Source organism: Bipolaris oryzae (genome assembly GCF_000523455.1).
Source record: "Bipolaris oryzae ATCC 44560 unplaced genomic scaffold scaffold_214, whole genome shotgun sequence".
NCBI classification, from domain to species: Eukaryota; Fungi; Ascomycota; class Dothideomycetes; order Pleosporales; family Pleosporaceae; genus Bipolaris; species Bipolaris oryzae.
Window position 1 is genome coordinate 5,753 of NW_006911490.1, and position 14,277 is coordinate 20,029.

The 14,277-nt window shown below is 53.1% G+C and overlaps 4 protein-coding genes across 4 annotated transcripts; 2 read left to right on the top strand and 2 right to left on the bottom strand.

Moving 5' to 3' along the window:
- Nucleotides 1-1,869: 1,869 nt before the first annotated feature.
- COCMIDRAFT_107574 (uncharacterized protein) lies at nt 1,870-4,546 on the top strand (the record flags this gene model as incomplete). Its single annotated transcript, XM_007694391.1, has 4 exons — nt 1,870-2,007; nt 2,061-3,426; nt 3,480-4,371; nt 4,453-4,546. 4 exons carry the CDS (start codon nt 1,870-1,872, stop codon nt 4,544-4,546), a joined length of 2,490 nt encoding a protein of 829 aa, XP_007692581.1.
- Nucleotides 4,547-4,730: 184 nt separating this feature from the next.
- On the bottom strand, nt 4,731-6,386 carry COCMIDRAFT_30237 (uncharacterized protein; the record flags this gene model as incomplete). Its single annotated transcript, XM_007694386.1, has 2 exons — nt 4,731-4,834; nt 4,916-6,386. The coding sequence occupies 2 exons, from the start codon at nt 6,384-6,386 to the stop codon at nt 4,731-4,733; spliced, it is 1,575 nt and encodes a 524-aa protein (XP_007692576.1).
- Nucleotides 6,387-8,971: 2,585 nt separating this feature from the next.
- On the bottom strand, nt 8,972-9,878 carry COCMIDRAFT_30238 (uncharacterized protein; the record flags this gene model as incomplete). The annotated part of the gene is made up of 2 exons (XM_007694387.1): nt 8,972-9,657; nt 9,692-9,878. 2 exons carry the CDS (start codon nt 9,876-9,878, stop codon nt 8,972-8,974), a joined length of 873 nt encoding a protein of 290 aa, XP_007692577.1.
- Nucleotides 9,879-11,127: 1,249 nt separating this feature from the next.
- COCMIDRAFT_9302 (uncharacterized protein) lies at nt 11,128-14,060 on the top strand (the record flags this gene model as incomplete). Its single annotated transcript, XM_007694382.1, has 2 exons — nt 11,128-11,420; nt 11,474-14,060. 2 exons carry the CDS (start codon nt 11,128-11,130, stop codon nt 14,058-14,060), a joined length of 2,880 nt encoding a protein of 959 aa, XP_007692572.1.
- Nucleotides 14,061-14,277: the final 217 nt, after the last annotated feature.

Sequence of the window (14,277 nt, forward strand, 5' to 3'; positions counted from 1 at the left end):
GCCGCCGCCGCCGCTGCTGCTGCTCCCACTGGCTGTGGCCGCGAGAGAGCGCCATCACTATCCTGCCTTCGCCTGTCACGCTCGACGGGAGGGGCGTCCGCAAACTCTGTTTCCCCCTCCTCACGCCTCCTAGCTGTAGCTGAACAACCCCCTCCCCCCTTCCCCCCTCCACGACGTCTGCTACACTACTTGTCTTGCTGCCATGACCCGCATTGTAAACACTGTCAATACTGCCAGAACTGCCGTGCTTAACCCCACCACAGCGCCCCCGTCCACTGTTTGTCCGAGCCGGGCGCTTGTGGTGATACCTTCGGCCCTGTTTCCGTCTGCCATCGCGATCCCTCCTACCCCGGCATCGATCTCAGCCAAGCTTCGGTGCCAAGCTGGGCCGCAAGGCTTGTTGGTGGCACGTTAGTGCGACACGTGGATTCGTCCTATTACTGACCACCACGGGCACAAAGGGGCTGAAACTTTTTGCCGACGACTCTGACTGCTCTTGCTCTGGAACACTGGCTATGCATGTTTGACGCAGACGGCACCGTCGATGACGAGGCGCTACCAGCATGCCGTCTATCATCTACTCGACGTCAGCTAGGCACCGTTGGAATATGTCCCCAATTATTCGACACATGACTCCCCTTTCCCTTTGCCTTGTCTCCATATCTCCACCCACACACTACTGCACACTCTCCTTTCTGCTTTTTTGTACTAATATAAACATGTTTCTCGGGCCGTCACGTCAACGGGGGATCTTGTCCCGAGTCTGCACGGGTCCCACCGGATATCTTGTTCCCGGCTCCCATCCTGCTGTACAACAGTAATGCCGCTGCGCTTACGCTTGCTACATGTGGTTAGCTGTTTGGAGGCACACCTGGGACATTTGTGAAATATCCCTCACCCAAAATCCTGGGCTTCATACTCGTGCTCTTACTCAGCTGACAAACTCGGATCCTCCTTTAGGAAAGAAAATCTCCACAAAAAAACGTTGCACGCACACGTCATTGCATACTCATAGTTACATAGCGATCGTCGTCGATGAAACGCCAACTCACTGCGTTCGGTCACGTGCACCCGATCGGCAGGGCCGCCGATACAAATCTTACACGCACACGCACATGTACCCTATAGGATAGTGGACCTTAGTAGGACTGCAGAACAATCGGTAGGTGCACGGTTTGCGGTTCGGTCAATAGACGTTGCCAACCAAATCTCACCGTTGTGAACTAGACCTGTCAGACAGAAAGGACGCAAGCGGAAAATGCATCCACAACGGCGTTAGCCTTCTATCTAAGGACATTTCGCCAACAGTACAGCTCAGTTTTAGTGCAACATGGCAATATATCCCATTCTCCATTTGCGTGATAGTGCAGCGTTTGCTTTATTGCTCCATCATCTGCTTATATTACTATTCGGACAGTTGCGGTGGTATAGTAGCTGTTGTGCAGCTCGATGCTGGTGTTGATCACGTGGTTTACGAAAAGGGTGTACTTGTATACGTCCTAACCAATCAGCTTCGACCTGCGAGTCCTCAGTCAATGGGACCTACCGAGCCTCTCTCTTGGGGCTGACATGCTGCCCGAAAAAGCAATTACCCGCGTGATTCTTTTGTGGGTTGCCCCTTGATGACAGTAATCATGTCGCATCGACTGCAACAAGCAGCCCATACCTCCACAGAATGCCAGGAGAGGTCGGGTCAAGGCTTAACTTGACAAACAACTCCAAGATAGTGAGGCGGCATGGCTTTGAGGCTTGGGCCGCTTGGGCCGCTAGCGCATAATGACATCGCCCAACCCTGGCGTGCTCCTTCACGTGTAACCTACAACCAGCGACGCCATCGCTGTTTATGGCGATTCAACCTTCATCTTGGCAATGCTACCTATAGGTAAACATAACAAAACTTGCCCCGACGAGACTGGAGATCCCTGGGGCACTTTGCGCCCACGCGATGTCCGTCTCCAACTCTACCTCTCCCTAGGCCTAGGCATAGGCGCATTCCTTATCTTTTGCGTATGGTTTGGCACCCTCCAAACGCCTGTATGCCTGCTGACTGGCGACATCAGTTTCTTCGCCCACGATGGAAAGGCCTCTATGCTGCGCGCAAGAAGCAGAAGAACCTCGCAACGGCGCTCCCCGACCTTCCCGATAGCTTTTTCGGCTGGATGATACCACTATGGAACATCACCGACGAACAGGTGCTGGCCTCGGCTGGCCTCGATGCCTACGTATACCTTGCATTCTTCAAAATGGCAATCAAGTTTCTGCTCATCACCCTCTTCTTCGCCCTCGTCGTCATCAAGCCAGTACACGATACCCACCAGGACAAAGAAGGAAAGAAATCTCCAATCCGCCTAGACCCAGGCTCCGAGCATATTGAGGTTCGCAGTACCTTTACTACGTTTGCCGCCGAATATGAACGTTACACCGACTATCTGTGGATGTATCTCGTCTTCGTCTACCTCTTCACCGCCCTTATCCTATACTTGATTGTCTCGGAAACTAGAAGGATTATTGAGATTCGGCAAGAGTACCTTGGCGGCCAGACAACCATCACCGACCGAACCATCCGGCTTTCCGGTATTCCGGTCGATCTTCGCTCCGAGGACAAGATCAAGGCGTTCATCATGGACCTTGGTATCGGAACGGTGGAGAGTGTGACGCTATGCAAGAACTGGAAGGAGCTGGATAGCAAGCTTATTGAGAGGCGTGTCATTGTCAGAAAGCTCGAGGAAGCCTGGACTGTTCATCTCGGTAGCCGAAGGGTGGAGCGCAGCCTCGAGACTCTTCCGGTAGTCCAACCACGACCACCAGAGCCCGTGGCTGATGGCAGCAACAACGACAACGAGAGAAGCCATTTTCTGGGCGATACAGAGCGCAACTCTAGCCACATCGTCCCCTACGCCAACAAGCGCCCGAAAATCAAACTATGGTACGGTCCTCTCAAGTTAAGATACAAAAAAGTGGATGCCATCGACTATTATGAAGAGAAGCTGCGAAGAATCGACGATGAAATCAGAGCTTTGCGCAAGAAGGATTTTGAACCAATGCCTCTGGCGTTTGTGACAATGGACAGCGTTGCGAGTGCTCAAATGGCGATTCAGGCCGTACTCGACCCTTCCCCATTGCAACTCTTGGCAAGAAACTGTCCAGCACCGTCAGACGTTGTCTGGTCAAACACGTATCTGACTCGTTCCCAAAGGACATTCAGGTCTTGGTCCATCACAGTCGTCATCGGCATTCTGAGCGTTTTCTGGACTGTTCTTTTTGTACCCATTGCAGGCGCTCTGAACACATGTTCGATTGCTGGTGTTCTCCCTGGGCTTGCGGAACTGTTGGAGAAGCATGAAACTCTTGAATCGCTTGTCAACACACAGCTTCCGACGCTGGCATTGACTCTTATCAACGTAGCTGTACCTTTTCTATACGACTGTAAGTAGAACTGGCTCTTACCAGTGATTACCACACACGCTAACAATTTGCAGGGCTTGCAAACAAGCAAGGCATGATCTCCCAGGGTGATGTTGAGCTATCAGTCATTTCGAAAAACTTCTTTTACACCTTCTTCAACTTCTTCATACTCTTCACTATCCTAGGAACAGCGTCCGGGTTTCTGGCCATACTTGAGGGCTTTGCCGAAAAACTCACAAGTGCCACAGAGATTGCATACGCTCTGGCTACCTCACTTTCCAACCTATTAGGCTTCTACACCAACTTCATCATGTTGCAAGGGTTCGGAGTCTTTCCGTTCCGACTACTGGAATTTGGTGCTCTTTCCCTGTACCCAGTCTACTTGATGGGTGCTAAAACACCTCGGGACTATGCTGAGCTTGTGCAACCCCCAGTCTTTAGCTACGGTTTTTACCTACCACAGACGATTCTCATCTTTATCATCTGCATGGTCTACAGTGTATTGAAGGACTCTTGGCAAGTTTTGCTTACTGGTCTGGTCTACTTCATGATTGGCCACTATGTTCACAAATATCAGCTCTTGTATGCCATGGAGCACCGCCAACACTCGACTGGAAAGGGTTGGACTATGATGTGTGACCGCGTCATTGTAGGCGTTGTCCTCTTTCAGATCACTGTGGCTGGTCAATTGGCTTTGAAAAAGGCGTTCAGGCGCGCAGTGCTCATAGCCCCGCTCGTGATTGGCACGATATGGTTTTTGTTTGTTTTTGCACGCACCTATCGGCCACTGATGAAGTTTATTGCTCTCAAAAGCCTGCGAAGGCCAGAGCAATCTGACCTGGGTCGCGACGTACAAGAAGAATCCTTTGGCCCTGGGCAAAATGGCCGAAGGGTCATGGGCAGACTCACCTTGGACGAAGCCCGCGAGAGCGGCCTACGCTTTGAGAATCCTAGTCTGGTTATGCCGTATGTATTTCTTCTTCTTCTTCTTCTTCTTCTTCTTCTTCTTCTTCACCATTGACTAGTACCAAAGCTGACCTTCTCCAGGCTTGACAATGTTTGGATCAACAACAAACCCGCAACATCTCCAGGTGGATCAGACAGTTCGACGACAAACGGTGCCGTTGGCAACTGGAATTAACATGATTGCACCTTGCTTGGTCTTACGCTCACGACGCCCCTTTATGTATCATCTCACGATCTCAGTTTCCTGTAACGCACTTTGCTCATTTACTTATTTGTGCTTTGTTCCTTCGCTCATTTGTGCTTTATTGATACCCTCCGCACGTAACGCAATTGGTTATGAGTTCTATGACATCCTTACTCTACAAGTCCGATTCAACGAGCCCCTTCTGACATACCGCCATCTTCTCCACCCCAAACGCCTCCCTCACCCTTGGAAATTTCCAAACTTCGCACTTGCCCGCATCTGTAAACGCCGAAATAGAAAGGCACGGGCGGGTTTGCACAGAAATCTCGCAAACATTCGCCAGTGTAGTTATGCGCGTACCGCGCAAAGAAAGCGGCCATGCGGGACCCTCATGATTATGCAGCGTGGCAGTCTCCTCGTTCGCACACGGCTCATCCCACCAGTCGAGCCAGTGGTTGCAGCCAGGTTGGACGGGGCGATCTGATTGGTGGTCGTTGCTGGGAGAAAAGTGGCATACACTCGGTGGGACAGAGTATAACATGATGATATCGCCGTAGACGACGACTATGCGTGCACCCTCCGACATGTCTGCTGCGACGCGGTAGAGCCTTGGTGACGCACCATTTTTCGGGGGGAGGAATTCGATTTTACGAACGAGCTCTGTGGTGCCTAGGACGAGGTGGTCGCTGGGGTAATCGACGAAGAGTAGGTGGTGGCCGTCGCTGAGAGGGGTGGCGTTGTCATGGTCGTATGATGTGGGGTTTGGCTGGCGAGATGTAGATTCGAACTTGGAGGAGCCATGGAAGTGGACGTTGGGGAAGAGTCTGCGCTTCATGGAAGGGCGGTTGTCTTGGTGGGCGGTGCTAGAGATAAGACGGAGTGAATTGGATGATGATGATGATGATGATGATGATTCGTATTCTGTTCGTGATGGGAGGAAGTAGACATGGTCGCTTGGAGCTATGAGGGAAAACCAGCGATGTAGACTCTGGCCTGAGGATTCGTCGATCCATTGTACGTCCATGCCTGCTGAACAGCCAAAAACTACACACTGGCTTTGGGGGCACAAAGAAACACTTCGTGGTGGGTCGTTGTTGGAGCCCAGATCGCTGTAGATCGTCGAGTCGTTTTCGATCAAATTCCACGTCTGGTTGATCAAGTTGTGCTCATGTAGGGCACTGTTGTTGGTGCCTGTGATGCTTATCCTTTCGCTGTTCGACTGGATGTGAATTGCATTGAACTGCGTACGATCCTGCTCCTGCTTCTGCTCCTGTGGACCATGCCCAAATAACTCTTCTGGAAGTTGTCGCACCATGCCCGTCCGGCCTTCCAGAATTGCAGCGATGGCGTATCTACCGCCATATAGGCCCATGGTGATGGCCAGTACTCGTCCCTGGCACTCGGCGCTTACCATATATATCAGACGGCCAGCCTCGAGTTGGTAAATATGAATTAGCGCTTCCTGGGCTATGCACAGGAACCGCGAGCAGATACTGGTGGTGAAGATTAGTTCACCACCGGGTTGGCTGTCCCTCAGGCCGGTGAAATCCACCTCTGAGCTCTTGGTGAATATTGCCTCTGTTTCCAACCCAGCCCGGCCTGGAGCCAAGGCACACTCTCTGGCAAGTTGGCAGCTCAGCCACTGCCATTCTCTGCTGGCATCTACGCCCGTCCAGCCACCCCTTTCTAGCATTACCATGAGCAGATTTCTATCCAGACTGGCCTTCATCCACGCTCGGCATGTGCGCCGGGCAGCGTTGAAGTCCTTTGGCCCTAGGTAGCCATATACTTGTAGGAAGATTTCGACTGGTAGGCCCTTTGTCGAGGCCATTGTTCTGTTTTGTGGTTGGTGATGTGGTGGTGTCTTGAAGGGGGGAAATGGAGAGTATGTTGAAGTTGTGTTGGTAGTCCAAAGGGCAGGGAAAATAGTCACCTATATAGTATGAGGGGACGATGAAATTTAAAAGTAAATACTAAAAAAATACCATAAATGGTTTCCGTGGTTGTGAAGATTCCAAAGGAATAATCGAAATGCGACAAATGGTATCCGTGTTTACAAAAGTGGGTACCATGTAGGCAGACGTTATTTAAACCAGTGGTATCTCAAAGTACACCAATGTCTATTACGGCAATCTGTCTATCCAAGATGCTGTTAAAGGAACATTAAAGTCATCCACGGTTTGACATTTTGAGGTAGTAAGTAAAAAGAAATAGGGTTTGTCTTCGAACATCTCACCCCTTCTGAACCCCCAAGCAACACGTGATATCTGAACACACAGCAGTATCGATCACTAATTTATTTTTGATTTTCAAGATACAAAGAGATTTATTTTCTATACATTTTGGTACAAAATAAGCTTTGACAATACTTTGTTCCGCCATAAACTAAATGTAACTAACACCAAACTTAAAGTTAAAATTCGTTATCTAGCTATAAGTGTCTGGAGCTTTCCCTTTATATGCACACAGCGATGTAGTATTGAGTGTTATTTTCTCTGTTGTTGTTTCTGGGAAATATACCATGTTCACCGCTTGATGGGACAAATTCAGGGATATCATGGCGTGATTCTGTTTAATATATTGCACGTGACATGGGGTGAGGTTAAATCATTTTTCTGCAAAGTTGTGACTTCTCGATGAACGTGTGATGCTATTGAATAGTTCAAGTGAAATTCTTGTCTGTCTCTATGTCACAGTGTCTGGTAAGTGAAGTGGAGTACTTTTTTGTTTCTTCTGTGTCTGGCGAGGTTTGCGAATATGATGGTATCCATGTGTATACTGTTGCGCCCAGTGTTGGAAGCATGGGACAAGTCTTGATTTTTGTTCATGTGAAAGCTTAAGAGGTTGGGTATTATAGACAGGCGGGGCTGGTTGATATGGGTGTGGACATGAACATCAAGGTGCGAGAATGTTGGCTTAAGAGCGTGCATAGCAAGGCTGCATGTTACTAACGGTAAGATTGGATATGGAAAGACCAAAGAAAGACCTTGACTAATGGTTGAAGTTGCGCGATTTAGAAGTGGTATGTTTTTGACTGGGCAGCTCTTTTCAGCCCGAAGATTTTCGGCTCGTTTACTGTAAGGGGCCAGTAAAGATTAAAACAAGGCAAAGAAGCAAGACATGTTGGTCAAGAATTAATACCAGGATGAGAAATGTCGCACACGAGGATGATGATCCTGCCAACGGTGAAGCCGATGATTGCTTGTTTTGCAAGAGAGGCAAAAGGAAAGAAAAACACCCCAGTTGTTTAGCAGCGTGGGCAGCGTGAGTGGATGTCGAGTGTTTTTGGCGAGGAGAACTTTTCAAGTAAGTAGACAGTGCGCAGGTTGTTAAGGACCAGGAAGGAAGTATCGATAAAATGGAATGCGGATATCAAGCGAGATTAGGCAAGAGGAAGCGGGGCGGGTAGTGGAATTGTAAGGATCGGGGGATTGAAAATAAACTCGGTAGGGCGGAACACGTAATCACGGGCGCAAAGGGCCGAAGGGAGCAAAGCACAATGTGGAAAAGCATTGGCGATCATCCGCTTGTAATACGTGCGGACAGGCCTTCCCAACAGTTGCGAGGGCTGGTGGTGAGGTCGAGGGCTGAAGAGTGCAGATCGATCAAAGGTCATGCTGTTGTGTGTTGGGGACGCACGGAAGAGATGCAGGTGACGATGGCATGACCCAGCCAGCCCCCCACCCCGCCTCCCCGCCCCCTGGCGAGATTTTTTTTCTCTTCTAAATGTACAATGTACGCACAGCAGATTACGCGTTCGTGAGCGGGGTGGAGGTTGGAGCAAAACATGGGCGGGAGACAAGAGAGGCTGGAGGATGTTGAGGGAGCGAGGGGCGGGAGGGCTAAGGGATGACGGTGTCATGTCCTGCAGCAGGCCAGCAGCGATGCGATGCATCGGAGCAACGGGGTTGGGCGGCGGGTGCAGTAGCGAACCAGAGGGCGGTTTGGGGCTGGGGAGGAGCAGTCTATCGAGAGGCATAATCAAAAGGAAATTTGGCAAAAACATGCGTGACGGGTGGCTGGCAGCAAGGAACAAGCTAAGGTTCAGGGTTTGGGGGAGGGCAGGGCCAGAGTGTGGTGGTCAGCATGACGTGCGGAGAGAAGCGGTTGCGACATTGTATGCGCGTGTGTGCGTGTACATACTGTGTAGTATGTGTGAGTGGATGGACGTGGGGTGGTAGTAGGAGGAGGAGGAGGTGTATGTATGTATGCATGCATGCATGCAGCGCCAGCCCCCCTGGAGGGAAAATGGCGGGATGGAGGACTAGTAGGTAAGTGAGTAGACTACTTACTAGAGGGAGATGGGGTGGATGCCGGGGACAGGAGGTTTTAGGGCGGTGATGGGAGGATGCCGAGCAGCAGAGCAAGATGCATGTCGCAGGCGTACAGTCGAGAAGAGAAAGGCTAGCAGCAGTGTCAGTGCGGCCCATGATGATGATGGCGGCGGCGGCGGCATGGATGGGGCGCGCCACTGTGGACGGCTCCCCCCCCTGAGCTCGGCTGGCTTGACAAGAGGCGTAGGCCGTAGGCGTGTTGCAGCCGGCCATGTCGACACGTGTGTAGGGAGGGAGTTGAGGTTACGCAGGAGAGGGTACGGAAGCAGAAGCAGGCAAAGTCCGTGGGTCTGGCTGCTGCAGGCATGCGGGTGCCAAGGCGTGTTTTTGTTATGAAGTATCGGAATTGCTTTGTGGCTGGGGTGGTTGTGGGTGCAGGTGGTGCAGGTGGTGTAGCCCAAGAGGCATGCCTGCGTAAATCGTGCCTTGGGCTTGTCCAGTCTTCGGCAATGGGCTTTGGGGCGCCAGAGGGCAGGCCAGATGACGACGCGGCAAAGCGACGATGCGACGATTGTCGTTGAGGGCGTGGGGCGTGTGTGGTAGGCTGGCTGCTGGCCGGGCTGGAGGCGTGCAGGCTAATTTTGGCGTGCACATGAGGGTCCCTGACATGGAGTCTGTGTCTGTGTGCATGTGCATCCTGGCATCCGGATATGCTAGCATCCTGTACTAGCATCCTAGCAGCCGCCCACTTGGTGTCCCACCACCCCTCGACCAGCCGTTTGCCGTTTGGCACTGGCACTGGCACTGGCATTGGCATTGGCACTGGGACTGGGACTGGGTGACAGCACCACTTTGCGCCCACCAGCACCAACACGGCAACGTGCCAGACGGGCCCTTTGACGCCGCACGTTCACACATCCAGGCCACAATGGTGAAGAAGAGGAAGAGGGAGATGATGATGATGATGGTGGTGGTGGTGAAGAAGAAGAAGAAGAAGAAGAAGAAGAGGAAGAAGAACAATGGTAGCCAGGGCCACAATGGATAGACATGCGGTGCTGCAGGTCGAGTTGAGAAGATCAGACGGTGCCCAAGAAGGGCAGTCATCGATGGCGTCCAAGCGGCACTATGCCTCGTACGGCGCCCCGCTATGGAACGGTACCTTTTGATCCCCATCTGTCCCTAGTACACAGTAGGCGCGTTGCTCGGTTGGCTGACGGCGGCGCACTCCTGACTACTGCTGCTGCTGCTCTTGTTGCTCTTGTTGCTCTTGCTGCTCTTGCTGCTGCTGCTGCTGCTATTACCACCTGCCTGCCTGCCTGCCTGTCTGCCTGCCCGCCTGCCCGCCCGCTGGTCTACCTTACCTGCTTGCACTCGCACTTGCACTTGCACTTGCACTTGCACTTGCACTTGCACTTGCACTTGTCTGCCCTATCTTAGCCATTGCCAGCTACTGCCATCCGTGCACTCATTCTCTTATACTCTACTCGCTCGCTGGCCAGCCGTTTGCTCCACCTGCCCGCCTCTGCCCTCGTCGACAACCCACCCCTCTGTTTCTGTTGCTACTGCTGCTACTACTACTGCTGCTGCTGCTGCTATTGCTGCAAGACATTGCCGCTCGCTGCCTCATTGCATACGCTGCTTGCCCTGCGCTGCTCCTGCTTCTGCTCCTGCGGCTCACCACCCCTACCCGGTAAGTCCGTCGCCGTTCATCCATCAGGAACCGTTCCATGATGTCGGAATGGGCGCATCATCCATTCCCCTTCCAGCCTTGACAGCCTCCCGCTTAATTGGCTGCAATCCAAACCCTCGTGTTGCCATGATGATGACGACGATGACCGACCCGGCCCTGGTGCCATTTGTGCCTAGCCAGCACGGTCCCGTCGTTGAAACACGGCGATACGAAGACACCAGTCCATCTCAGCTCATCCACCACCATTCACTGCCTGCGCCTCCCTCCGCATGCGCCTGCGCCCCCCGTCATCTCTCTCGGTCAATACCACGCCGCCACGCGACAACATTCATTTGATGCATAACTAATTCGACTTTGTAGACGATATCCACTCGCTCCCTCACCCGTCCGCCCGCTGATCCTCCGCCGCCGCCGCTGCACCACCTCGGCTCTTGATCGCATCCATCGCACCCGCTTCAGACTCCCCCCTCCCCTCCCCCAACTGCGTCCGCCTTCGCCGAGTTGCCTTCTGGGTGCATGATACTGTCGCTTCACGGTTGAGAGAGGCCGCTGTAGCCAGTGGCGGGCGCTCCTTCCACTGCAAATTCACAAAAAAAAGCAGCACCACCATGGTCAAGCCAGGTCTCGGCCTCTTCACCGCCCGCCGCAAGTCGCAGGGCAATGTTTTCGAAGAGGTCGACGTTGCCACCAGCCCCGACACGACGGCTCCCCCTGCGCCTCAGCCAGCACCTACAGACTCTGGCGGCTTCCGTCTGTTGAGCAGGACCGAAGTGGAAAAAGCCAAAGAGCAGCGCAAAACACAGGAGAAGGAGCGTTCTTCAAAGTTCCCTCGCTTCAGCAGCTTGGGTAGCAAGAATCGCAACCAATCTTTTGACGACGATTCTCCAGGCTCGTCTAAGCGGTAAGTCTCTACCCGCTAAGTCATAGCGTCGGCCGGACTGACCCTTTAATTAGCGACAGCAAGTCAAGCAGTGGGACTCAATTTTCCACTTCGAGACCCTATGCCAATGGGCAGCACGGCTCCACATCTACACTCCCTTCTTCCACCGACGCCAGTTCAGACGATAACCTTTTTACGAACATCCCCCGTCCTGCTCTCCAGCAACACAACAGCTCCCCTGGCCCCCACTCAGTAGCCGCCCTCAAGAAGCAACTCCCTCCACAGCCAAAGTCCAACTCGGGCGTGTCGTCATACAAGGATCTATCCAACGCAGGGTGGAGTGGCCGAAATAGGGCCATGACTACATCCAGCTACGCCAGCACTGCTGTTCCCCCTAAGCTCGAGGCAGACCTCAGCTTTGGTGGCTTCGAAGACGACATGTTCAGCCATCTCCAACGCAAGGACTCGCCCGAAGCACAACGCGAGCCAACGGGACGCTCGCTACTCGCTGAGAAGCGCACTGTTCAGCCAGAGCCCATCAAGATCAAGTCACAGTTTGACGTTGAACCACCCATGAAAAGCTGGGACAGCCGCAACTCCGCTGACAACCTCATGGCCTCGTCGCACTCGGACCGCGAGGCCTCACCGCCTCCGCCTCCGCCTCACAAATACTCGGCCTACGCCCCCGTCGCCTCCGAGAGTCCTACATTCCACTCCAGCTCTACCTTCCACGATCCCGACGCCCAAACCGTCCGCAAGTCCTTCATGGAAAGAAACTCGTACCACGACACGCCCCCTGAATCCAAACCAAACTCCATGTCGTCATCATCTGCAAACTCTTACGAGACACCGTACTCCTCACGATCTGTCACGAGCACAAACAACAACGCCACTCCAAAGGCTGCCCCGGCACCAGCAGTCGTCACATCGTCGTTGTCGTCCGGTGACAAGCAGGACGAAGACTTGTTCTCGCAATCAAAACCTGCACCCACGCCGCACCAAGTACCCACAATACGGAAGGCTGCGGCTCTTCCCCCTCAAAATAAGGCCTTGTCTGCCCCTGCTTCAGATGCCAGTCGACGCGTCATGTCACAAGCTGAGTTCCGCGAGTATCAACAAAAGGCCATGACGCAACCGCCGCCAGAGGAAGACTCTGAAGAGGAAGACTACGAAGATGAGGAGGACGCCATCAAGCGGCGAGAGGAAGAGGAGCTTATGAGGCGGAAGAACCAACAGATGCACTTTGCTCGTGAGGCCATGAAACGCTCAACTACCGCTTCGGGAAATCCAGCTGAATCTGGACCCGACGCCATGGGCTTCCCATCCGAGACATCCATGAAAGCAGAGGAGTGGGAGGATGAGGACGTGCCCTTGGGCATCCTTGCTCAGCACGGCTTTCCCAGCCAAGCCCGCAACAGGCATCCCAGCCAGCCAACAAACGCCATGCCGTCTTATATACCAGATCGTCCAGCCTCTGCTGGAGCCATGAGCCAGCGTGGAGCCAACAACATGAGCCTTCCCGCCTTTGCCCGACACTTGCCCCAGGATCCCTACAGCAACTCCGTCATCGGTGGTGGCTTGATCCGACCGACAAATCGCGAGTCAATGGGTTTCAACGGTTTTGCTCAAGGCCCTGCGTCAGTTGCGGGTGACTCTGTTGTTGGCGGCATGCCCATGCCTCACAACGTGGTGTACCAGGAGGCCGGCTTATCGCAGCCCTCACTTGTAGATCAGATTCAGATGCGGGACATGACCAAGCAAAAGTACATGGGCGGTGGTTCGGCCAAGAAGCCCCAAGCTGGGCCTTTTACCGGTATGCTCGGCCAGCAGATGAATGCCAACGGCCAAGCCCAGAACCCTATGCGCATGTCGCACATGCCCATGATGAATGGCATGAATGGCATGAGCGGTATGAATGGCATGAACCCGATGATGAACATGATGGGTGGCCAAATGGGCATGGGAGGCATGGGCGGTATGAATGGCATGGGCATGGGCATGGGTATGGGTCAGATGGGATACCCAATGGTGCAAGGGAGCGACTACATGCAACAGATGCAACAGATGCAGCAGATGCAGCAGATGCAGCAGATGATGGCCATGCAGCAGATGCAGCTTCAAATGATGCAGCAGCCCCAGCAAGATCCTCGCATGTCCATGGCCATGTCCAACAACGGCTATGCAGCCAGCACCATTGGTGGTGGCGGCGCCGCCAACTACCTCAACGTACCCGGTAGCCAGAGCCGAACAATGTCGTTTGTAGGAGGCAGCGGAAATCTACCACCACCACCACCGCCGCAGCAGCAGCAGCGTACAATGTCCCTTATGGGCCCTCATCCAGGGTACACTCCCTCCATCGCACCATCCGAGCGTTCTAACGTTGGTTTGTCCGCTAGGTATCGACCGGTCGCGAATCTCTCGGATGCCATGTCCAACGGAACCTCGATGACCCTGCAAGTCGGCGGAGGCGCCAACCAGAGTCGAGCCGGTGCGATCAAAGGCATACTGAAGAAGGGTAGCCCTGGGCCGCAGGTTAGCGTTGCCGAAGTTGATGAAGGCGACGAAGATTGGGGCAAGATGGCTGCGAGAAAGAATAAGTCGCGAGGCAAGGAGAACAACAGCTCAGGCCTCGAGGACCTTACCCGCGGACTCAACATATAGATGTCGTACGTACACGGCTCACGCACATATACGCATTTCGATTATTTATCCCCCTCACATAACCCCCCAACGCATGTTTAAAGAGAGCGAGAGAGACCAAAAAGCAGCAACATAATACGGATGTAATGGACACGGAGAGAATGCGATCCAGGAAACACTTCTCCTTTTTTTTTCAAGAAAACCTTTTACTATTTTGACAAAACACGGAAGCGATTTT